This window comes from Bos grunniens, chromosome 1 (genome assembly GCF_055505025.1).
Source record: "Bos grunniens cultivar Pamir isolate PY7600 chromosome 1, Bosgru_T2T1.0, whole genome shotgun sequence".
In the NCBI taxonomy this organism is placed as follows: domain Eukaryota; kingdom Metazoa; phylum Chordata; class Mammalia; order Artiodactyla; family Bovidae; genus Bos; species Bos grunniens.
The window spans coordinates 14606365-14632104 of record NC_141165.1 but is presented as its reverse complement, the minus strand read 5'-3'; the positions used below and the strand labels follow the sequence as shown (position 1 = coordinate 14632104).

General features: G+C 51.9%; 1 protein-coding gene across 4 annotated transcripts in view; it reads left to right on the top strand.

The window, feature by feature from the left end:
* PDE9A (phosphodiesterase 9A) overlaps positions 1-25740 on the top strand; it is a 104287-nt gene that overhangs the window by 5562 nt on the left and 72985 nt on the right. For all 4 annotated transcript variants that reach the window (XM_086417039.1, XM_086417030.1, XM_086417048.1 and 1 more), the window contains exon 2: positions 24701-24771. In XM_086417039.1, coding sequence (XP_086273165.1) covers positions 24701-24771 — 71 coding nt within the window. The remainder of the gene's footprint in view (positions 1-24700; positions 24772-25740) is intronic.

Sequence of the window (25740 nt, the reverse complement as noted above, 5' to 3'; positions counted from 1 at the left end):
CCTGACTCCGGAGGGAACGCACCGGGTGCTCCCCAACACGGCCTCTTGGGTGCAGGGTCTCACGCATTCCAGCCTGAGGCTACAGGGGACCCAGGAGGCTGCAGATCTCTCTCCTCCTTCCCACGGGCTATGGTCGGAGGCCTCTTAAGCCAGACACTTCCTGACACCCGGAGGCCCTGGGAGGGGGTTGGCTGGGGACCCGAACCCCACTAACGCCATTGGGGTTGACGGATAATGATGTGGAGACCTTGTAGGCCGAGTGCAGGGAGCAGGGCTGCTCTCCACAGTCACCTATGTGGTGGGCTGAGGCCATGGTGCTGGACACAGCATCTCAGTGCCTGGCTCTGCCAGGGGAAGCCCGAAAGGAGGTCACCTTCTCCTTGATGAGGTGGGTGCAATGCTGGCGTCCCCCACCTGGGGTGATGCATATGGCTCTGAACACCACCCATATGGAGCCCAGGGCAGAGCTGGCCCCCTGCAGAGGCTCAGTGAGTGCATCTTGTCCCCTGGCCCCACTCCCTGTGCCCAGGACCTATCCCCTCAGAGACTCTGGAAGGAGCCTGGCAGTGCCTCGGTGTCCTCAGTTCTGTATCTGTGAGCCCACTACGACAAATAATCACAAAGAGGGGGCAGTGCCAAGGCCCTGAGACCCCAGGGCCCACTGCCCAGGCAACTCCTTCTCCAGCCTGGCAGAGGCGATGCCTGTTGGCAGCAGGTCTACCTCATGCCCTGACCTAGGGCACCAGTGGTCTCACCAGAGCCCTTGTGGGCTGAGGGGCTGCTTGGCCTCAGAAACATGCCGAATGCAGCCCTGGGGATCAGGGAAGAAGAGCACGGGCAGAGCGCCCCATCAGAACCGACGTGCAGATGAGAGATGAAAGGGATGCCTCCAGGATGCTGAGCCCTGTGCCAGCCATGGGGGCCCAGACACCAGCCCGGCTGTGGGCAGCGGGAGCTGGGTGGACAGGTAGCCTAGAGTCACTGCAGGCTGGGACCCTGCACCCCTGTCCTGGGTTTACTGTCTGCGATTGGCAGGCTGCACTCCTGGGGCCTGGAGGGGGGCAGACTTTGGCAAGAAGGTCTAAGTGGGTCCCCAGAGGACTCAGAGGGACCTCAGCCGTCCTTGTGACAAGTAGCCCAGTCCTACCCCACTGAAGGATTTCTCCATGCTCCATCTCCACCCCTCCCCACTCGGAACAGACAGGCCATGAGATGGAAGAGGGCCCCCACAGCCCTTGCCTGGGTAGGGGAAAAGCGGGGATGGCTCACAGCCAATTGAAGGGGCACATCAGTGGCCCAGCTCGAAAGGCGTTGACATGGAGCCTCTTGCTTGGCTCGCCGGGCTGTTTCCTCATGCTTTGTGGCTATTTGCATTTCCAAGGTTGTGAATCTTTCTGAGAACAGTGTATTCTAAGACCATGCACACCTGAAGATACAGCTGCAGGAGTCTAAAATGTGCACGCATGTCTCCCTGGGCACCAGTTTACAGCTGTGCTGTGGGTCACTGCACAGTGCATTCAGCTGCCTTGGAGATGGCACCAAGCATTTTCAGTCTCAAAAAAGTAATATCTGCAGTCGATGGTGTGGTTACGTGCCTTGACCCTACTCCTGCCTGCTTGTCCCCTGCACCGGCTCCATCACCTCCACCAGGTACCACATCTCCTTCTCGATTCCCAGAGCTGTTCACCCAGTGGGAACTTTTGCCTAAACAGAAACTTTCAGCAGCTTGACTCTGTCTGTTGTTGCTCAGTTGCCAAGTCCTGCCTGACTCTTTGTGATCTCATGGACTGCAGCACGCCAGGCTTCCCTGTGCATCAACAACTCCCAGAGCTTGCTCAAACTCATGTCCATTGAGTTGGTGATCCCATCCAACCATGTCATCCTCTGTCACCCTCTTCTCCTCCTGCCCTCAATCTTTCCCAGCATCAGGGTCTTTTCTAGTGAGTCAGCTCTTAGCGTCAGCTGGCCAAAGTACTGGAGCTTTACCTTCAGCATCCGACCTTCCAATGAATGTTCACAGTTGATTTCCTTTAGGATTGACTGATTTGATCTCCTTGCAGTCCAAGGGACTCTCAGAGTTTGAAAGCATCAATTCTTCAGCGCTCAGCCTTCTTTATGGTCCAACTCTCACATCCATATATGACTACTGGAAAAACCATAGCTTTGACTGTATAGACCTTTGTCGGAAGAGTGATGTCTCTGCTTTTTAACTCAGTCTAGACGCGATTAAAGAAAACCCTGGATGTTCTGTTCCTTTGGGTTCAGATTCCCTGCCTAATATATTTTTTTTATTTTTAAAAATTGTAGTAAAATACACATAACATACAATGTTACCATCTTCACCATTTTACGTGTACGGTTCAGAGGCATTAATTCATTCACACTGTTGTGCAACCATCCCCACCATCCATCTCCAGAACTTTCTCATTTCCCCAAATGAAACTCTGTCCCCACTAAACACTGCTTTTCTGTCCCCTTGCACAGACCCTGGCACCAATGACTGTCTTCTGTCTCTGTGAATCTGACTTCTCTGGGGACCTCCTCCAGAGGGGGAGTGTCATACAGTATTTGTCCTTTCATGGCTGGCTTCCTTCCCTGACATCACGTCCTTGAGGCCAATCCAAGTTGTGGCAGGCGTCAGGATGCCCTTCCTCTTTAAGGCTGAGTCAGATTGCCCTGTGTGGATGGACCACACCTTGCTGACCCGTTTATTCATCAATGAATCTGTCTGCTATCTTGTAAACCTGAATCATTTCCACTCTTTTCCCCTCAGTTTGCAAAGAGTAGGTCTGTTGCAGTGTTGCGTTATTGTGTCTTCTGGAAAACGTTGTGTTCCCGTAGTCCTCCCGTTTTCCAGACCTGGTTATGTTCATCTCGGGTGGGTGTTTGCAGTGGGGGCCCTGAAGTGTGATGTGTTGCAGGCGGGGATGAGAGTAGACTGTTCAGGGAAGACAGATGCTTTTCCGATGCAATTTCCCTCAGTCCGTTTACCGGCAGCGTGACATCAGCGTCAAGAGCATCAATTCAGGGAGGGGTGCGGTTTGTGTGCGTTTGTACCCGTGAGTGTGCAGGCAGGTTACGTGCCTCAGTGTCTTCATCTGTGTGCTGGGGGGAAGCCAGCGCCCACCTCACAGGGTGGCTGTGATGAATTTCAAGTGTGTATGTCCGGTGCTGAAATGGGGTGGTGCATGGTGTGTGCTCTGTAAGGTCATGTTGTTTTTCTTTATCTGTGTCACGGATTTGAGTTGCCAGATCTCTGTGTCTTGTTGGGGGAGCCTTCCCGAGGCCCCTGGCCTTGTGCATCTCCCCATCGTTCCAGGCCCAGGGCCGTGTCCAGGCATGCTCTATGGAACGAAGGCCAGGCCAGCCCCACGGGTGCGTCCCGCTCAATGACACTGCTGACTGTGTTCCCCAGATTGGTCCCCAGTCCACACTCCTTCCCCCATTCTTTCCAGGAGAGACAAGACCGGGAATGCCTTTTATTTCTCCTCCGACTGTTTCTGAGGCGGCGCTCTGTGGGGACTGCAGTGAGGAGGGCGGGTGGGAAGATGGGACGTGACCCCCCAGTGCAGGCTCTCGGCTTGGATGCACCGGGACCACCAGCCCGGATAGTGACATGGGGCAGCCTGCGTGTCTGTACACGCTCCAGCTGCATTAGGGTTTCTAGGCCTCTGGTTCATTTATTCTGTTGGAAGGAGTTGTAGAGATACTCACAAACACTTCACAGTAATTTATAGGCAGAGGAAGCCTTCCTGTGGAAGCGAGCCGTGTGTGGAGCATGCTTGGCCAGTCACTGGCCTCTGTAGCCTGGAGGGACTCGCTGTCTGTCCCTTGTCCACTGGCTATACCTCCCCCAACCCAGGCCCTCCGCGCCTCGTGTGCAGCCTGGGAGAGCTACCTGGTCCTGTGGGGGGTTGGGACAGGGGAGCTTCAGGGAGACAAAGTCAGAGCCCGCCTGTGGATGCTGGGAGTCAGGACTGTTTGTCGCAGGCAGATCCTCCTCGGTTTAGCCCAGATAGAACACAGCCACAAGGCAAAGCGGCCACCGCCCTCCCATCAACCACGCCCAGCCCCGCAGGCTCCGGGTACCCGGGTGCTGTCCAGGGGACTCAGGCATCCCCAAGGCCGGCTGCACGTCATATTGATTCATCCTGTAAGCAGAACAGTTAGCGGAACCCAGCGGCTCAGGCTGCCTTTATCCTCACAGCTTCTGCCTTGGGGATTTGTTATTGTTGTTTTTGCTTTCATAGTGTTACAAATCACAGAAAAAGAGGCCGTGCATTTGACATGATCATCTAGAGATCTTCAGGAATCTCTCCACCTGCAGTTTACATTTGCAAAAGCAGCTCACGCAGAGCGTCGTTCCTGGTTACGTAAAGGCTGACTGTCAGCCGCAGCAGCTGGGTGTGGCTGGTGGCTTGTCTGGAGCCTGTCTGCTGCATGCCCCAGTTCCAGGGTGCTTTGGGGAGCAGCCCCCAAGATGTTTTCGCTCAGAGTTGTGTTATGTAAGCTTCACATGGGGAAAAGTTGAGATATGGGCAGTGCTTAAAGACTCAAAATTAATGGTCATACATACTCTAAAAAAATCTCTCAATGAAGCTTCATATGTAAGCCTCAAATGTCTTACCGTCACTGTTAATAACAGAAAAATCCAAAGCTGGGAGCAAATACAAGGAGCACTGAAACTTGTGACTCCAGGGATGGCCCAGGACGCTCCCAGCATGCATGGGAGACCAATTCTGCATGAGGTGTTTTGAAGGCTGAGCCACAAAGAGCAGAGATGAGAGATGGCATCTATGCCCTCTGGGCAGAGACGCACAGAATGTTCCAAGGAATGAGGGTGTGGAGGGCACTTCTGGTGGCCAAGTTATAATGGGGAAACGTGTAGAAGCAGTGAATTTCCTCCAGGAATGTTTCTTGAAGCAGCTGGGTGGCACTGACAGAAAAGGTGGATGAGGTGGGTCACAGCCTTGGGAAGTGGAGAGCACACACCTGTGCAGGTGATGCCTGGGTGGTGGAGGAGCAGCAGCCCTATGGGTGGGTGGAGGCCGAGGGAGGCCCTTCTCAGCGCGAGACTCTGGTGCCTATCCAGGCGCCTAGGGTGTTAAGCTCTGATCATCGGGGTCCGAGTCTGTGGGCTGCAGTAAACAAGCCTGGAGGGTGTGGGCTTCATGCACTGCCAGACGCAGCTGATGTTTTGAACTACAGACATGTTGAGACCTCTTTCCACCTGACCATTGCTCCCTGCACCCCCACATTTCCCCCCGGAACATGATGGAGTGCGGAGCCCCACACCCTGGTTTTCCCGACTCATCTTATTTTATGCACAATCGCTCTCCTTCCAGTCCCTTCCCCGAAGCCCAGGGCCTCTCTCGGGATAGAGGACCCTGGGTCTCTCGTGTTGGTGCTGTAGCCGGGGCCCTCTCTGGGTCTGGGGTCTCTGACTCCGTCTCCAGCCCTGCGGTGACCCCTCCAGCTCCCACCCTGCTCTGAAACACCAGGCTTGGCTTCTGGAAGAAGGAGCCATGGGGGTATCGGCTTTCAACCAAGTGCCCTGAGCCCCAGGCATCAGACTTTAAGAGCAGTGTACCCGAGAGGAATTGTTTGGTTCAGTGCAGAGGCTGCTTGGGTCACACGGCCTCCACATGCTGGGTGACATGGGTACCGTGCAACCTGGGACAATGTGGGTCTCAGTGTGGCCCGGAGACACCCCCCGGCCGATGTTACCTCAGGGACAAGCACCCCTGAAAGTCCAGCAGCACTGAGCAGAAACCCCGATCTTTGGAGGCACTTGGAGCAGCCGTAGGGGGGCCCTTGGGGGTTTTCTCCAGATGGTGGACACTGGCCTCTGGCTGGATAAGAAGCTGGACGGTGGGGTTGGACCCCGCCGAGGCTACCATTGCCCATGCCCAGAGACATTTGTTTTCTCGCAGGAAAACTATTTTTCTTTTTCTTTTAATTTTGTGTTGGAGGCCAGCTGATTAACAATGTTGTGATAGCTTCAGGTGAGCCGCCAAGTGACTCAGTCATACACGTACATGTATCCATTCTCCTCCCCACTCCCCTCCCATCCAGGCGGCACATAACGTTGTATGCTCAATTTTTCTAATGAAATTTCAAACAATAAAAAGAAAAGGAAACACAGGGGGCCATGGAGGGAAGAAGGAAGGCCTCTCTCCACTGCACGTGGAAGCTCGTCGGCTCCCCCTTGCCCCACGGCCAGCTCTGTTCAGCAGCCTTCCTTCCCCGCCTCCCATCTCCATGTGATCACCGCTGCTCACCAGGGTGTCTGATGGCCCAGGTTCCTCTGGCCGGTTCCTGTCTGCCCACGTTGTGACCTCATCTTGCCTTGTTCCTGGGGCTTCCCACTGTTTTCGGTGAATTGTGTCCCCCCCCAGAAGGTATGCCCGTGTTCTGACCGCCCCCGCCCAACAACCTGTCAATGGGCTGTTTGGAAATAGGTTCTTTGCTGATGTAACCAAGATGAGATGAGATGGGGCTGGACTTGACTGTCCTTGAAGAAGAGGGAGGTGTGCCCGTTCAGAGGACAGATGGTGGAGGCAAAGCCTGGGCTGATGCATACACAAGCCAAGGAGCCCCGGGGGTGCTGGCCACTCTCCAAACTGCAGAGAGACAGCATGGATCCTCCCTGAGAGTTTTCAGAAGGACCCAAACCCACCGCCACCTCTACTGCAGACTTCAGCCTCCAGAGCTGAGGATGAACTTCTGTGGGTTTAAGCTGCCCTTTTGTGGTATCTTGTTATTGGGCTGACTAAAAATTTCCTTTGGGTTTTTCACATCATTGTACAGAAAAACCCAAAAGATCTTCTTGGCCAATTAATACAATAGCCCCAGGAAACTCATACCGTTGCCTCATTTTAACTTAATTACCTCCTTAAAGACTTTCTCCAAATACAGCCTGGAAAGCCTGGACCCTTCTCTGGAAAAGGCTGAAAGGCACAGCTTCCCTAGACACGCCAGATCCCTGGATCCCCTATTCATTCCTGCCAGGAAGTGATGATGGAGCCGGATGCTTGCTTCCCAGGTCTACTGAGGTCTGACCTGAGCTGGAGGGAGGGGTCCTTCCCGCCTTCTGGTCCTAGGTCTCACTTTCACGTGGTTTCTTCTTGTCTTTTGCCCTCGCCCAACCTCCACCTTCTTCATCTGCTTTGAAACAGGGTGGGAGAGGCTGCGTGCTGGGACCAGGCTCCCCGTGGATGGTCCCCAGGGCCCCAGGCCCTCCCCAGCACCTTCCCTTTTGCACCCTTCCCTGCCCTGGGACACCCAGGAGCCCTGATCCTGGAGTGGATCCCCGGGACCACATTCAGAGTTCTGATGCAGCAGAGCCCTGGGCTCTGGGTCACGAGCCGCCTCTCACTGGGGTTAGAGCTCGAGAAGGAGAGCAGGTTCGAAACCCTGGGAAACGTCCGCACCTCCAGCCCCGTCTCAGCACATTTCTTATTCTCTTAGTTCGTCGCTTTCTGCATTTTCAGTCGCCTGTGATCCATTATTTATAACAGGGAAGACACCAGAAGTGAAAAAAAAAAAACAAAAAACAGAGTAACCCAGAGAGATGACAAGGTGCTGAGTGACTCAGCCGTGACAAATGGGTTTCATGGGGAGAAGGCGGCTGCTGACTGGGTGGGAAATGGGCCCTGAGATCCCACTGAGCCTGAGGAGGCAGGGGTTTACAGCGACTGGGTGGCCGAGTCCTGCTGGTGAACATCACTAACCAGGACGGAATTCCTCCAACTGGGCTCTGTTTCCTCCAGCCTCTCCACCTCCCTGCCCCACACCCACAGCAGCTCTTACGGGAGGTGGGGGAATTGCAGCCTTTGACCCTCCAAGCCATCAGTGTCTCCTGTCTTCAACCTGTCCTTCCCTGGTCCTGTCCTAAAGCTTTATCCCAGGCCTGTAAAGCACTCTGCACTTCACATAGCGTCAAGGACTCCTCATTGTTGTTCAGTCGCTCAGTCGTGTCCCACTCTTTGCAACCCCGTGGACTATAGCACACCAGGGTTCCCTGTCCTTCACCATCTCCTGGAGTTTGCTCAGACTTATATCCATTGAGTCGATGATGCCATCCAACCACCTCATCCTCTGTTGGCCCCATCTCCTCTTGCCCTCAGTCTTTCCCAGCATCAGGATCTTTTCCATTGAGTCAGCTCTTTGCACCAGGTGGCCAAAGTATTGGAGCTTCAGCTTCAGCATCAGTCCTTCCAATGAATATTCAGGGTTGATTTCCTTTAGGATTGACTGGTTTGATCTCCTTGCAGTCCAAGGGAGTCTTCAAGAGTCTTCTCCAACACCACAGTTCCAAGGCATCAGTTCGGCACTCAGCCTTCTTTATGGTCCAGCTGTCTAAAGGACTCCTATCACCTGCAAAAGAGATTCCAGCCATCTCAGAATGAAGGTCAAGGTGTGCCAGATCCCTGGGGCGTCTGTAGCAGATTGCCACAAACAGAATAACAGAAATGTATTCTTTCACAGTGCTGGAGGCTGAAAGTCCTAAATGAGCTTCACTGGGGTCAGAGTCAAGGTGTTGGCAGAGGCCCTGGGGGAGCATCCATTCCTTGCCTCTTCCCACATCTGGGGCTGCTGGTGGACCTCTGCTTATGGCCGTAGCCCTCCAGTCTTCAAGGCCAGTATCCTCCAGGTCGTATCTGCCCCACACTCTTCACATCACTTTCTCCTCTGTGTGTTGTTAGCTCTCACCCCGTCTCCCTGGTGACTGTATAATTTCATTTAGGCCCACCTACATCATCCAGGATCGTCTCAGGAGCCTTGATCTAAGCACACACTGCAGAGACTATAGGGCAGTATTTACAGGTTCCCGGGGTTAGGGGGAGGGTATCTCTCAGGGGCATGGGCTTCCCAGGCGGCTCAGCGATAAATCCGCCTGCCAATGTCTTAGATTCAGCTTTGATCCGTGGGTCAGGAAGATCTCCTGGAGAAGGAAATGGCTACCCACTCCAGTGTTCTTGCCTGAAGAATCCCATGGACAGAGGAGTCTGGCAGGCTACAGTCCATGGGATGATAAAGACTCGACTTAGCAACTAAACAACAACAATCTGTGGGGTGTGTTCAGTTGCTCAGTCATGTCCAATTCTTTGTGACCCTATGGACTGTAGCCCTCCAGGCTCCTCTAGCCCTATGGACTCCTCTGTCCATGGGATTCTCCAGGCAGGAATACTGGATGGAGGGGGCCATTATTCAGGGACTGCAGGGATGTCAGCTACATGGTTGTAAACACATTCCAGCTCCAGATGGCCCCACATTTCCTGGGCTCCGCAGGCTCTCTGCATGTGGTCGCTATGCCCTAAACCCCACGGGATCGCTGGTCTGGAGTATGCGTGGGGCAGAGCAAGGGGGTCGCACCTTCCCTGCAGCCCCAGCCCGTTCCTCTGCTCCTGTGGTCCACCCGACCCTCCCAGCCGAGCTTCTTTCACAGACATGTCCCTTCTGCCTTTAGTTTCCTGTGTGTTGTGAACATCCCGCATCCCCTGCCACCGGCACAGGTGACAGGAGGGGCTTAGATGTCTCTCTAAGATCTGCTGCTCCCCCAGCAGATCTTGCTCTGCGTTTGATTGTATTAACTCATGCCATGCGAGACCAATGCGCTTCTCAGATGCTCTTGCCTAACAGACGTTTATTGAAGGCCTCCTGTGTGTTGGACCCCAGAGAAGGTGATGCTAGGGAGGTGATGTGCTTCAGAACATCAGCCTCAAGTCACCCTCCTTCCCCCTGGGTTGCTTTTCCCATGGCCCAGGTTTCAGCAGAATGGGGTTTGCCTCCACCAGTATCCCATGCTGCTTGTATGATCTTGGGCCTTAGTTTTCACATCTGTAAATGGGGCTGGTACCTGCCTGGCACACATTTGGATCATGCTTAACACACCCTAGAAGTCTTGGGAAGTGTTCTATAGAGGCTGTGTATCTTCCCTACATAGCAGATGAGGAAGGTATGCATTGAAGAGGGTAAGGCATTTGCCCATGATTCCAGAGTCCATGAGAAGCAGAGCCGGTAAACCAGGAGGGCTGACTTCAGGCCCGTGTGGTGACCGTGCCTCTCGGGGAGAAGGAATCTCACCCGTGGGGTGAGGTGGTCATCCCAGCGTATGGGGCTTGGGGCAGAGGCTGCCCAAGGGAGCCCCCCAACACCATGAAGCAGGTGGAGCTGGTGTTGTCCACTCTGAGGATGAGATGTCGGAGACTAGAGGTGTTGGGAGACTTGCCTGCGGTGCACAGTTTATTCGAGAAGGAACAGAGTCAGGTCCTGATGCCCAGCCTGGAGGCTTTTCCTCGGCTGGTTCCTCCCGGCCTTGCAGGCTCTGCAACGAGGTTGGGGTTTGGGGCCTCTCTCTGCATTCACCCCAGACTCACCCTGTCACAGCTCCAGGAGGCTTTGCATGGCGTGTGCTGCGTCCCGAGCACATCCATGATTCCTGGCCTCACCCAGCCCTGGTCTCCATCAGATGAGATGGTTTATCACACTGAGCCACCAGTTCCACCCCTCTCCCTCGCTCTGACCATCACCTGCCGCTGGACTGGCAGTCGCCCTTCCTTTTCATCCTGCTCACTTGCTGTGTGACCTCGGAAGAAGGGTTCCTCCCCTCTCTGAACCTTAGTATCTGCAAGATAGGAATAATAGTCCCCACCATTAAAGCTTGCTTTAAGAATTGAAGACAAATAAGTGGCAAGAAAAGTGGACCATTCTCTCTTTCTTACACACACACACACATATACACACACTTGTTTTCAAGTCAGGATCCACAGGGTACATTTACTTGCTGTCACCCATGGCCTCTTTCTATCCATTTTTTCCATCCCCTTTGCGTTCCTTGTCATTTGTTTGTCTAGGAAGACATATTACTTATGGTCCTCAAAACATGCCCTGGAGATAGATCTCTGACATCTGAGAAATAATAAGGGAAATTGTTGTCAGTTTTCTTTGCGTCTGACGGTAGCACTGTGGCTTGTCTTAAACCCTAAGAAAGAGATCTTGATTTTAGAGATCCACGCTGAAATACGAGCATGAAATAATATGGTGTCTAAAATGAGCTTTCAGATAACCCTGATGGAGGGAGAAGTTGGGAGACAGAGAAGGCAGGATGGATCTTGTGTTGCTAATGGTGGAAGCTGGGAGCTGGGGACTGAGGTTCTGTCATGCCAGACCTTTGGCTTTTGTAGTAACAGCATTTCCATTATGTGTAAAAGTTCTCTCTTTTTTTTTCTTTTTAGGGAATGTACGTAATGTGCCCGGTTCATAGTAATAAATGGTAGTTTTTGTTTTTATTTTATATGTTTTCAAATGACAGGGCCAGAAAAATACCTCTTAAATTGGAGAGAGAAATGAAGCCTAATTCAGATTTTATCTTAGACAAAGAAGCCGTGATTGCCTGCCTGGTGGTTAGCAGTGATCCATTCTGAATGTGACATTATTGTAACATGTTCTAGAAACAAGGGGCAGGATGAAATGAACATTATATTCACCTTTATGTATGTAATTTATAATTTGAGGTAGACTGCAGAGGAATTGCAGATATACATGCTTGGATGGGGAGATAGCCTACAGTCTTTCCTTTGGTGAAAATGTGTATTTCTTGAGGGATAGTAAAAAGAAAGTTAAATATGGGATTTGGGTCTTGGTCTCTTTGTAGCTTGTTTGTTTTATATATTAAACACTCATAATTCCCAGGTGCTGAAAAAGCAATAGAAATTCAGCTTTTAATTCCCCCAAAGATAGCAAAACCACCACTGAGTTGGCGTTCAGCTGTCCTGACAGCTGGCCTGGTGAGTTCTAACTCGTGGAGCCGGAGCATAGGCACTGGGGCCAGACTGAAATACTCTGGTTTACTTTGAGGGAAGACACAGCCCTATAAAAGCTTAATAGTTTATAAAAGCTATAAAAATGACTCATGGTCTGATAGACAAAGGAAAGGAATTTGGATTGGTTTGTCTTCTGAGCGTGGGGTCCAAATCAATATTCACTCCAAGTAGGTGATCAGAAATATCAGTAATTTAAGAACAAGGCAGACAGAATATAGACACCGCTAAGGGGGAGGGACAGCAGAAAAGAGGCCAAGTGACCACCTCTGCTTCCCATTAGGACCACTGTTAAAGTCTGATTTCAGCACTGTGCACATCTCTGGGCTTGGAGCCAGGTGGGCCAGGTTTATATCCAGGACCACACAGACCTAGCCAGGCCAGGTTCTCTCTCTGTGTCAGAGCTCTCATCTGAGAGCTGAGGGGATGATGATACTCCATGCTTAGGAGGTCCCTCCAAGGACCCAAGGTCACAGGGTGTAAAGATACTTGGCTCAGGTTTTGGCCAGAGCGTGGACTCAACTGTGTTAGATGTTGGTGGTGGTGGTGGTGGTGATGACGATGGAGTAAGGGATGGTGGTGGTCACGGTGGGGACAGTGGTGGTGACGGTGGAGGCAGAGGAGGAGGAGGAGGTGGTGGTGGTGATGGTGATGGAGTAAGGGATGGTGGTGGTCACGGTGGGGATGGCGTTGGTGACGGTGGAGGCAGAGGAGGAGGTGGTGGTGGTGGTGATGACGATGGGGTAAGGGATGGTGGTAGTCATGGTGGGGACAGTGGTGGTGACGGTGGAGGCAGAGGAGGAGGTGGTGGTGGTGATGGTGATGGAGTAAGGGATGGTGGTGGTCACAGTGGGGATGGTGATGATGACGATGGAGTAAGGGATGGTGGTAGTCATGGTGGGGACAGTGGTGGTGACGGTGGAGGCAGAGGAGGAGGTGGTGGTGGTGATGGTGATGGAGTTTGGGATGGTGGTGGTCACGGTGGAGGTGGCGGTGGTGATGGTGGAGGCAGAGGAGGAGGTGGTGGTGGTGATGACGATGGAGTAAGGGATGGTGGTGGTGACGGTGGAGGTGGGGTGATGGTGGAGGTGATGGCAGTGGTGGTTGTTCACCTATAACCACAGGTGCAGAGTTTGGCCTCAGCTTATTGATGCAGAAGGATGCTTGGGCCCCGATATCCCAACATGTGAAACCACCCAGAGATGCTGACATGTTGATGTCAAGGCTGTGTGTCCTTGGTGCCTCTTGCTTGTGAAAGTGGCCTTGGTACATCAAGGGGGTGCCTCTCCATCTCCAGGGAAGACATCTGTGAATTTCAAGGGGCCCTCCTGTAATCACAGCTGCCACTTAGCTGAGCACTTACTGTGTACCGGGCTGTCTGTATGTCATGATGAAGCCTTCACCCTGGTATGACAATGCTCACTCTGCAGGGGAAGAGTCAGAGCCTCAAGGTTAAGCATCCTGCCCTGGGTCAAGCTGGAAAAGGAGAAACTGGGCCTGAAGTCACTTCTCTGACTCCTCCCCATCCACCCCTCTGCTCTGCATGTGACTGGAGCAGTGCGCAACCCTGGCACCAGCTCAGGGCGATCCTGGGATGTGAGACTGTGGGAACCTCAGGGGCTGCAGCCAATCCAGGGCCCACTCCATCAGAGGCAGCCAGCTAAGGGCAGTTACTCACTGACTGTCCTTGCTCTCAGGTGCCCCCTCTGCCCTGAGGGCCAACAGTCAGTGCAGTGATTTGTACAACGTTAGCAACAGAACTGTTTTTCTCTCAAAAATTTTACGTACAGTCCTATAATGTAAAGCTTATACAAACAGTTAACTGACTGTATTAGTACTCATTTATTCTGTAAATTCAAATGTACAGCCCCCACTGGAGAATTAGTGGGAACAGAAAGGTTTCATGTGTGAGCACTGAGTTTGGAATTGGGGTTTAGGCTGGCAGCCGCAGGCTTACATTGGCGTCAGCACCAGTGAGCTTCAGCTCATTTCACTGACCCCCAGAAGGCTGCATGAGGAGGGCCCTGGCCTGACCGTCCTGCGGCCATGGACAGGCCTGAAAACCCCAGCAGGGCGGCCCTACAACTCTCCGGCCAGGAGACGTGTAGATCCGAGCCACTAGGGTCTCAGGACAGCAGTCATGGGCAGGCTCATGGGTGCTGACTGTGTGGACCTGACACCCAGGATGACATCTCCCTCCCCAGATGTGTTGGTATTTAAGTTATTACAGCTGAGTAACTTGCTTTAGAGGGGCTTCCTTAATGGCTCAAATGGTGAAGAATCCATCACAATGCAGGAGACCAGATTTCAGTCCCTGGGCAGGAAGATCTGCTGGAGAAGGAAATGGCAACCCATTCCAGTATTCTTGCCTGCAAAATCCCGTGGACAGAGGAGGATGTGGGCTACATCCATGGGATTGCGAAGAGCTGAACACGACTGAGTGACTAATACACACACACACACACACACACAGTTCAGTTCAGTTCAGTCGCTCAGTTGTGTCTGACTCTTTGCAACCCCATGGACTGTAGCACACCAGCGTTCCCTGTCCATCCCCAACTCCAGGAGCTTGCTCAAACTCATGTCCATCATGTCAGTGATGCCATCCAACCATCTCATCCTCTGTCACCCTCTTCTCCTCCTGCCCTCAATCTATCCCAGCATCAGGGTCTTTTCCAATGAGTCGGTTCTTCACATCAGGTGGCCAAAGTATTGGAGTTTCAGCTTCAGCATCAGTCCTTCCAATGAGTATTCAGGACTGATTTCCTTTAGGATTGACTGGTTGGATCTCCTTGCAGTTCAAGGGACTCTCAAGAGTCTTCTCCAACACTACAGTTCAAAAGCATCAATCCTTCAGTGCTCAGCTTTCTTTATGGTCCAACTCTCACATCCATATATGACAACTGGAAAAACCATAGCTTTGACTAGACAGGCCTTTGTTGGTAAAGTAGTATCTCTGCTTTTTAATATGCTATCTAGGTTGGTCATAGCTTTTCTTCCAAGGAGCAAGCGTCTTTTAATTTCTTGGCTGCAGTCACCATCTGCAGTGATTTTGGAGCCCCCCAAAAATAGTCTGTCACTGTTTCCATTGTTTCCCCATCTATTTGCCATGAAGTGATGGGACGAGATGCCATGATCTTAGTTTTCTGAATGTTGAGTTTTAAGCCAACTTTTTCACTCTCCTCTTTCACTTTCATCAAGAAGCTCTTTAGTTCTTCTTCACTTTCTGTCTTCAGGGTGCTGTCATCCGCATATCTGAGGTTATTGATATTTCTCCCGGCAATCTTGATTCCAGCTTGTGCTTCATCCAGCCTGGCATTTTGAGTGATCTACTGTGCATATAGGGTTTCCCTTGTGGCTCAGCTGGTAAAGAATCTGCCTGCAATGCTGGAGACCTGGGTTCAATCCCTGGGTTGGGAAGATTCCCTGGAGAAGGGAAAGGCTACCCCCTCCAGTATTCTGGCCTGGAGAATTTCGTGAACTATATAGTCCATGGGGTCGCAAAGAGTCAGACACAACTGTGCAACTTTCACTTTCGCTCACTCTGCATAGAAGTTAAATAAGCAGGGTGACACTATGCAGCCTTGACATACTCCTTTCCCTATTTGGAACGCGTCTGTTGTTCCATGTCCAGTTCTAACTGTTGCTTCTTGACCTGCATACGGATTTCTCAGGAGACAGGTCAGGTGGTCTGGTAATCCCATCTCTTGAAGAATTTTCCACAGTTTGTTGTGATCCACACAGTCATAGGCTTTGGCGTAGTCAATAAAGCAAAAGTAGATGTTTTTCTGGAACTCCCTTGCTTTTTCGATGATCCAGCGGATGTTGGTAATTTGATCTCCGGTTCCTCTGCCTTTTCTAAATCCAGCCTGAAATCTGGAAGTTCACGGTTCACACACACACACAGTTGCTTTATAATTAGTGTCTAAAGGAGTTTACAGAGACCTACTTAAAGAAAGGAAACCTGTCGCAGCGCTGGCAGACCAACGCCCCCTGCCCTCACTCCAGAGCAGTGCTGCTCAATCAGACCCCCTTCCCAAATTCGGGGCATAGCTCCCCCGGAGATGGTCTTGCCCCACCTGCTGTCTGAACCCCTGGGAGACCCGCCCAGGCTCCCTGCAGCCCCCTAGGAGGACTCTACCTACACCCGTCCTGGTCACTGAAAACCTCACTTGGGTGGGGTCTGGAAGATGCAGGGGTGTGACGGGCATTAGGTTAGGGTCTGACGCTGTAGAAATTCTTCACCAGGAAGTCCCGCTGTGTGGGCGGCGAGTCTTAACTGGAACCGGTGGGCAGTGGTGGTGGGGGTGGTGGGGACCACCTTCTCTGCAGCCCCTTCTGCCTGCATGGCCTCGGGTCCCCCAGGGGCCATGGACAGTCCCTCCAGCCCCATCTCAGCCTGAGTCCCTGCAGCTGGCACAGAACCCTGGGACCTGCTTCCTTGTCCATCCCGGGAGGTGCCCGGCCTCATCCTCCCCACCCTGTCCCCCCACCCACAGGGTCCCTGCCTCTCTCTCCATTCTGGTTTTCTCCGGTGCTTCCAACTCACACAGCAGCTCCCCCCATTCCTGGCCAAATGCTATTTAAATTCTGAATTTTGTCTTCTGGCTAACTGTCATTTAATTTTCTCATCCTCTTGGCTTAAAGCCAAAGAGTATTCTTTCCAAATAAAAATGGTAAAGACCTTTTTTTCCCTCTCCCAAGATTCTTATGTAAATGCAATGCAGCCCGCTGTTAGGAGGGAATATTCATAAGCCAGTTCTGTTATCGATTATTAACATCAGCTTCTAGATCTAGATCCCTTTTGGCTACAAAAGCCCCACGTATTCTTTGTAGAATATTTGATAACTACAGAGCAGTATAAAAAAGAAAAGAGAAGAACCCGTTAGCTCACCAGAGAGGAGAAACTGCTGCGAACATTTCAGGACCTCTCCTGCTGGTGTTGTCAGCAAGATGGAGAGGGACAGGATCATCTTCTTTAACATAATTTTTTCTTTTGATCATTGTCACTCAGCATGACAGAAGCAGCAGTGTTCAAAAGCATGATTTTAGTGCCTATATAATGTTCCATCGTGGAGACTTACTTAAGATGCAATCGTTTTGTTGTTTTGAGACGTTTAGCTTAATTCCATTTCTCAGCAGTAATGAACACAAGAGGAACACCTCCACTAGCTCTTTGCTTGCAAAGGGCCCGTGCAGGGCAGTGGTTTGGACCCAAGCCTGGGAAGTGACCAGAACACAGTCTAGCACTTCATAAAAGTTTTTATTTTTTTGGCCGCACAGCATAGCATGTGGGATCTTAGTTCCCTGATCAGGGATCAAACTCACGGCCCCAGCATTGGAAGTGTGGAGTCTTAACTACCAGACCACCAGGAATGTCCCCATGAATGCTCTTATTATTATTAAAGTTTGCTGTTAGTTTTAGTTTTAGATTAAAATTAAAATTTAGATTAAAATCTGTTTCTAGAAACAGGATACTGGGTCAGAGGGCACACATGTGGCCGCAGTTCTTCCCAGCAGGGCCACCTGGGTACATGTTCCTCAAAGGGTGTCCCTCTCTCCACCCCCAGCCAGAGCTGGTGTGTTTATTCAGATAAGCCCTTGGGGAAACGTGAAGACTAGCATGTAGTTGTAAGCGATACCACGGAAGGATCTGTGTGCCCTTCACCCTGTTCCCCGCAGTGTGACGTCCTGCAAAGTTACAGTCTGGGGTCATGGCCAGGATATTACAGTGGGACAGTCCCCCACCTTATTCAGACTTCCTCATTTTCTTGTGCTCATTTGAGGGCGTATATGGAGTTGTACAATTTAATCACATGCGTAGGGTCTGGTATCCTCCACCACAGTCACGGCAGAAGACAGTCCAGCCCTTTCATGACCACACCCACCTCCTTCCTCCACCCCCACCCCCACCCCACCCCAGTGCTGTCTGTTCTCTCTCTCTTTGTCATAGCAGAAATGTCATATGAGTGGAGCCATCCAGTAGTAAGCTTTGGGGGTTAACTTTTATTCACATAGCGTACATCTCTTGGGATCCATCTCAGCTGTCTAGATCAATAATTCATCCACAGTGCGGATGGACCAGAGTTTGTTTAACATTCACCCGTTGAAGGGCATCTGGGTTGCTTCCAGATTTGGGCTCTCCGTCCCTTTGTCATTCTTGCCAGTGTGATGATTTTCCTTCCATTTCTTGGAGGCCAGTTTGGCTATTTTTAGAAGTCAGTACCCTCGTTTGGTTGGGTGGAGATTTCTGATGTCAGTGGGATATGCATAATTCATCATCATCAAGATACAAGAGTAAATACAGCTGTGGTGAAGTGTTAGATTTAAGATGCTGGGGGCTGAGATCCATAGTCCACGTGGATGGAGCAAGGAGGGGACCAGAGCCTCCAGGTCTGATCAACAGAGGAGGAAGCAGAGCTTGGGAACCACCTGGAGCAGCAGAGCTCGCCATGTGCCCTCCAAAAGGACAACCTGCCTTTCTCCCCTCCCTCCTTCAGGACCTCACATCCTGGTGTCTGCAGACCTCCCCACCTCAATCACTCTCTTCTTCAGTTGTAGCCATTTAAAATCACTTTGGGGGAAAAAAAAAACTGCACTAGAATTATAATTAAGAAGATTTTGCTCAAGATTCATTACTCCAAGTTCAAAGATGCTCTGTGAAATTTGTTGCTAAGGCAGTTGATAAAAAATTTTACATTCAGTGTGAGATCACAGCAAGACAATGAACGTAATTGCATGTTTTACAACCAACCCCAAAAGCACAACTTACCTGACACAGATAATGTTTAATGACTTTGAAAGGGAAGTAATGCCATCCTGGTTTATGAGCCCTGTGAGATGTCTCTCTCAAGAAAAAAACTGTAGCCGGCCTCCCAGAGAGAATTCCCAGGGACGCACTACTCTCTCGGGAGGTCTCCGACCAGCCGTCGTCCCGCCTGGTGCCTGGTCCCTGCCCAGCATCCACACATTGAACTCCTCTTTTGTGATCGTGGTAGGTTTTGGCTTCCCAGACTGCAAAACAGCCCAAACCTAAATTGCCACTTGGTTATCTCATTTGTCCAGGACTGGGAGTGTTTCACAGCGTGGAGCCACAAATGTCGAGTGAGAAACCCACAGCTTCCAGTGGTCACTGACTTTAAGCCAACCCAAACTAGAGTTTGACAAACCCAGCAAGAAATGTTCTCAGCAGCTGCAAGGAAGTGCCTCAGACAGAGTTAGGAAACAGAGCTCAGGGCACCAAGATATGGAAGGGCGATCATCGCAGCCCCTGAGGGTGCTCAAAGGTTGTCTTGGCTGTCTCTCAGCTTTCTAGGTTGCTCTGCTCTCTTAACCACTGCCCCTCCCATGTGGGCTCCCAGTTACTCAGAAGGGAAATAGTTTACTTGGCAGCCACATTTGGGCTGAGTAGATGCTGAAATGGCCAGAGTAAATGGGGCAGGGACCATGACAAGTCATTTTCACCTGTGGAGACCAAATGGAAGGATGCTACACCCGATCTTTCTTGTGTTTGAATGCCCCAGCCATGGCCTCCAGGCTCGTTCTGTGCCTGGACTGCTGGGAGCCAACCCTGGACTCCTTCATCCGCCACCTTAAAGAGGGGGAAGCAAAAAGACAGAGAAGAGCAGGTAATGGACATTAATACCAGCATTTTGGGAAACTTTGTTTTAAGAAGTTCACCTATGTGAATTTTACATGTGGATTTCAAGTTGTGAGTGTCGGGGCCATAACCCTCAAGTGCATACTGCAAAAATCAGAGCTGACGCTGGTGAAGATGGAACACAGCATCTTTTCTTAGCAGCCATGACTCTCATGGGGCTGGCCGGCCATGTACCACGGTCACGGATGCACAGACAGGGGCAGGGAGTGAAGTCAGAGACCCAGGGGACAGAGTCTGAGCTGCATAAAACCCTGTGTGTCACAGTCCAGGAGGTTTCCCCACAGCAGAGTCCATTGCTGAAGGGATGGGCTGGTTGCCAGAGATATCTCACTGCACCAGCCACTCCAAACTGGGAACCAGACTGCTGCTGCTGCTGCTGTTTGGTCGCTCAGTCACGTCTGACTCTTTGTGACCCCGTGGACTGTAGCCCACCAGGCTCTTCTGTTCATGGGATTCCCCAGGCAAGAATACTGGAGTGGGTTGCCATTCCCTTCTCTGGGAGATCTTCCTGATCCAGGGATCGAACCCACATCTCCTATGTCTCCTGCATTGACAGGCAGATCCTTTACCACCGAGCCACCAGGGAAGCCCGAAAAATAGTACACTTTGGGCTTAATTCTGCACCCTTCAGATTAACACACACACACACACACACACACAAACACGGCAGGTGAGCCAGATCACAGCCTGAATGGAGAGGCAGAATCGGGGGAGCCCTGGAAGGGTCCATGAGCCAAGTTGGGGAAGTGAACGCAGGGCCCTCTCAGGAGGTGAAAGATCCTCCCTGTTGGAACAGGTCCAGCACGCATGGGTGGGGCTGCCCCCATCTGTGGGTGAACCTCAGGGCCTGTGCAGCTCCCTCTGAAGCCTAGAGTCCCACCCCTCCCCATTGCTGGGTGACCTGTGTCCTGGTTCCCGCCCACCCCATCATAATCGGTTTCCACTCTGGATCAGCTCAGCCACTCTGTATTCACGCGGGTCCCCTCTCCTGTACAGTGTCCCAGTGCTGAAACACGTAGCCATGTCTCTCAGCAAGAAGTCCTGGTTGGAACCTCTCCCGAGGAACATGAAACCCCTCCCTTCTGGCTTGTTTGCAGGAAGACCACAGAGTGCCCGCCAGGAGCCCCGCTGGGCAATGATCAAATCTCCATCCTCCTAACCTCGAAACCAGAAACTCGATTATCTAAGCTGCCTGGGGGCTTGGACACCATCCGTCCACCTGCTTTTTGACACATGGACAGCAGTGTGTGGCTGGAACACGGGAACTCGGGAGCCACTTTGTGCATCCTCCCCTCCATGAACCTCTGAAGGGGGTCTCCCAGGGGAGAGAGATGAAAACGCAATAGGGTCCCGTCCCTGGAGGAGACCTCCAGACTCAGAATGAATAAGAAGTCACCCCCAAGCCTTTAGAAACTGCAGTCCCATCTCTTTAGCCCCGAGCCCACCTGGACGCTGGTTGGCAGCGCTCTGACCATCTGTCACACAGTCGCCAGCCCTGGTTTCTAAGTGTGTTGGTGGATGTGCTGTCGGTACCAAGAAACAGAACCGTGCTGGTGCCAACTCAAGATGCTGGGCTCTCCTGCCCCTCCCCCTGCCCCCTGTGGTCTGGCCTCCCTCCCCTCTCTTCTCCAGGGCCATTCCCGCAGTGATCTCACTGGTGGCCGGTGTGGTCGGCCTGGGTCCCGTGACCCTGGGACTCACCCCAGTTGCCACCAGCTCCAAATTGCTTAGTAAAGTCAGAAAGATCCCCTGGAGGAAGCAATGGCAACCCACTCCAGTATTCTTGCTTGGAGAATCCCATGGAAAGAGGAGCCTGGCAGGCTACAGTCTATGGGGTTGCAAAGAGTCAGATATAACTGAGCGACTAAACACACACACACACACACACACACACACACACACAAAGAGCCTGTGTTTGGGTCACGTGTGCACTGACCAGAGGGAGACCTGGGCTGTGGTCCTGGCTCCCTGACCACTTGCCAGCTGGGCCCAAGGGAGCCTTGTCCACCTCTGTGTGCTGCTTCCCTTGGGGGCCCTTTGGAACGGGGCTTGGCAGGTGGTTGGCGCTCCCTGAGTGTCCAACTCTGCAGGCAACCAGTAGGTTCCAGCACCAGAGTTCCCTGTGACCTTCACAGGTCCCGGCTGAATACATGGAACGATCAGCGTTCTGCAGACGAGAGGCCTCTGGGTTCTCATTTGTTTCTCTTCTCTTGTGTTCATATTGCGGAGCTGCCAGTCAAACCCCATGGAAGGGTTGGGGTGATCCGTTGTGCTTACTGATGAACGGCAGCCGGTTCTGCCTCTAGTCGGATGGCAATATAAAATCTTTATTCCTCTGTTAATCTTGCTGTCTCCACATCTCACTTATAAGTTTCATTTCACCAACACTTTTTTTTTTTTAACTGCTGTTTATTTCTGGATTGAGGATAAAGGATTTGCAGAATGATTCAGCGTGGGAACAGAGAGCCTTGTGCCCCCCTGACCAGGCTGCTGGGGGATCTTCCCACGCCAACCACGCATTTGTGGGGCACGGGCTGCTTTCCCACGCCAGGAATAATCCTTCTAGGCCGGAAGCTTCTTCTGGCACCTGGTGAAGAGCTGGGCTGTCTGGGCGTGTCCCACGTTAGAGTCACGTGCTGCTGATGTTAGGGTTCATGTGATGTTCCAGCCCTAGCTTCTCACCTGTGTTGTCCCCACTAAAGGCTTCTCAACTATTAATAATAAGGTGAAAGCCTGATCAAACACACATGTAAAGTGGCCACACATCAAAGAATTTTACCCTAACAATGTCTTAGCCGAAGAAGGAAACTGGTAAGAAGTCACAACTGGTTCAAAAGAGAAATCAAAGAACCGGGCATTTCTGTACAGTAGAGGCCTGCTGAAATGGATTTACCGGTGGACACAGCATGATTTTCCATTGCAATGGAAGACACCCAATGCAGTCTTTTCTGCTTATTCCTGATTTCCTTCCAGCCCCCTACCCTCCAGCCTGGTGTCAAAAATAATCTCTAAGCCTGTTCTGGACACAGGAGAAGGCTGGCCTCCCTCCCTGGGTTGAGCTGAATCAGTCACAAGGGGCAGCGAGAATGGCAGTGAGCCCCTTGGGCGCTCCTGGACTTGCTTTGCTGGAAGACTTCATAATTGGACTTTTTACAGCTTCTATTATTCGCTATCCTGAGGCTAGGAAACCACAAAAGACTCGCCTCTAGATTTCATCAGCGGTGCTTATAAAGTTGGGCAGACTCACTTCTTGTCGAGGTTCCCCGGATATTCCAGGCTCTGGGTCTGTCTTCCCTGGGGAGGGCCTGCTCAGTCGTGACTTCCTGGAGCCATGCTCCACTCCTGACCAGTATCTGGTCATGACCTGCAAGCCGCCTCACCCCTTTCTGGAATCTTCGGGCAAATCGAATGTTCACAGACAAAGCTGCCCTACCCTCTGCCTCCACCCACCCCTGCCCTTTACTGGGGTCTGGAGAAAACCCACAAAGTCAGTCTGCACCAAATGGACATGAACTTCAGAAAGGTTCAAACGGGAAAGTCAGAAATGGCCCCTCGTCAGTGGTGGGATGGCCAGACTCCATACCTCACCCCACACAGGCGCAGCCCTAGAAGCCAAAGTGAGAATGAAAGCCTGTGCCGGGGGCCCTGTAGGTGTGCTGTCCTGAGAACACGATGGATGAAAGCAAGAGCCTGCTGGCAGTGGAGCTGGGAGGCCCTGTGGAGGAGCTGCGCCAAGTCCTGATGGCTGGGAGGAAGAGAGGGGAGGAGAGCCCCTGGGAAGCGGGGCCCCGGAACCAAAGAGGGCAGGGAGGGGTGCCCGTGGACTAGAGTGAAGGCGGGCTGAGGGCTTGGCCAGGACACAGGCTCCAGGGACACACTCCAGAACCTCAGGAGCCCAGCGGGGAGGTGGACCTTCCTTCCACCGTGGACGCACAGGGCAGCAAAGGCTTCTGCACAGAAAGGCAGCACCACCAGGCCTGAGTTCTAGAAACTGAGGCTGGGTGCTGGGCCGGGAGCCTGCAGGGCCAATGCGGGGGTGCTGCAGGGGTCCTGGTGGACCTGCATTGAGCCAGGATGGTGGCCGCGGGTGGACAGTGCCCATCAATGGCCCCGTCACTGGGGAGTGCAGACACCGCCTGGGGTGGGGGATGGAGTGGGCAGCCTGGACGGGGGTGCTGGCTTTGTCTCAGCGTTGCCAGGCCAGTGGCACACAGGAGCTGTGGTAGTCAGGGAACGGCCACGTTTGTGGGGAAAATATCTGCTTGCTCTATTTCACTCTTTCCAATTAAAAAAGATGCAGACTGATCTGGCTGAAAAAAAACAGTGCTCTGGGCACTGAAAAATCCCCACTCTGTTCAACGTGGCTCTGCCCATGTTCAGTGGAGAGGCTCTGCCCACTCCTGCTGGTGAGCAGAGGGACCTTACAGCCATTCCAGGGAGAACACTGAAGGAAAACAGCTATTGTGATGAAAACAGGAGCCTTGGCGGGGACTGTCCATGCACCATCCAGCCTTGGAGAACAACCGCAGGCTGTACTTGAAGCCCCCTCTCCCAGGGAGCGATTCTGGAGCCCACACTCACAGTCGAGACCCCTCGGACAAAAGGTGCAGGTGTGAACGTGTTTCTCTCCTGTCCAGCCAGGACTGGACACCCAGGCTGGGTGCAGAATTAATTGCGTTGCGTGAAATTTGTTCCCTGTGTGGACCCACGGTTCCAACCACATCCTTTCTCATTGTGATTCCCTGTCTGATTTAGTCCTGCAGCCCCAGTCCCCAAATCCTAAAGGGCAATCTTTTATTTTTAAGCTGATGACCTTGAAATTGTTTTTTAACATAATGGCCCCAGAGGTCGTTGAGCTTCCCGCACCCGCCCCGCAAGATGGGGCATGATTAAGCCGAGGTTGTGGGTGGTACATCAACGTCCCCAGTGGGGCACAGGGCAGCCTGTCACCTGCCAGTGTGTTTACCTGGGTGACAGCGTTGTTTCTCACAACTCTTCAACGAACAAGAGAGTCATGTTTTCCTCAACTTGTATAAGTCAATTCAATGAGATGTGCATGTAGCATTCCAGAGCTCACGGTGATTTTGGTTTTTTCTTTGTAAGATTAACCTGCAGGTCGGGAGCAGAGAGAACCCCCTGGAATCTGACATCACCGTGGAAACCAGCTGCCCCACTCCTGCCCTCCCCTCACAGCCATGTGCTTCTGTTTTTGCAGGTGGTCTTTAGCAAGTATTGCAACTCCAGTGATATTATGGACCTGTTCTGCATCGCTACCGGCCTGCCTCGGTGAGTGACTCAGAGTCACCCCACCAGAGGGTTGCCTTTAAATTCACCCGGAGGGGCAGGTACCTAGGGGGCCGAGTGGCTGAGTGTAGGGGATGGGAGGCCTGGAAGGGTTGATGGACTCACCTTGCACCTTGCACATGGGACCTTTCGAATCAATGGATGAGTCCCTGGAGGTTTCAGCCACCACTGCCGGCTGCCCACCAACAATCATAGCTGTGTTAGTGGAGTGAACCGTTGGGCAGGATTAGGCAGAAACTGCTGTTTTAAAAGTTTCTTTTTTTTCTTTCTTTCATTTATTCCTTTGTTTTGGGAGAAAGGATAAAGAAGGGTGGTAATGTTTAGGCTGTGATCCCCCAGTCCCAGATGACCCAGGGATCCAGATCAACGTTTAAGAAAAAAACTGATATCAGAAATAAGTTGAAAAGACCAGAAAACTACCCTCGAGAACCACAGTCAGCAGTTTGTTCTAGCAAGTGAATTTTCTGTCCTAACTTCGTGACTATAGAGAGTAATCAGGAATAACTTTGACCTGCAGTTAACTTTAAAGTTACAACCCAGGTCAAGGAGGGTGAGAAGGAAGGACAGTCAGGACCTTTCAGAGTCAGGTGAGAAAAGGAGAGTTAGGCAATAGGTTACATGCCTGAAATTACAGCAAGTGGCAGCCTGGAGCAGCAAGAACTGGCCCACAGTTTGGGGCATCTTTTGATAAGCAGTGTGCTAAGAAATAAATATATATTCCTTTTTAGAACAACCCTGCGATTCAGGTGTCACTGCCACGGCACAAATTTTAAAAATACACAACTGAAAACCAGAGTTAAGTCGTATGATTAAGGCAACACCTTGGGTGAGAGGCCCCCCAGAGATGGAGGTTAGAGGAAGTTTCAACTTATCCTCTTAAAACTGTTTAGTAGGAGAGCTTTTTGCCTGTTTAGATGGACTCCCCCAGGAAATGAAAGGGAAAAGCAAACC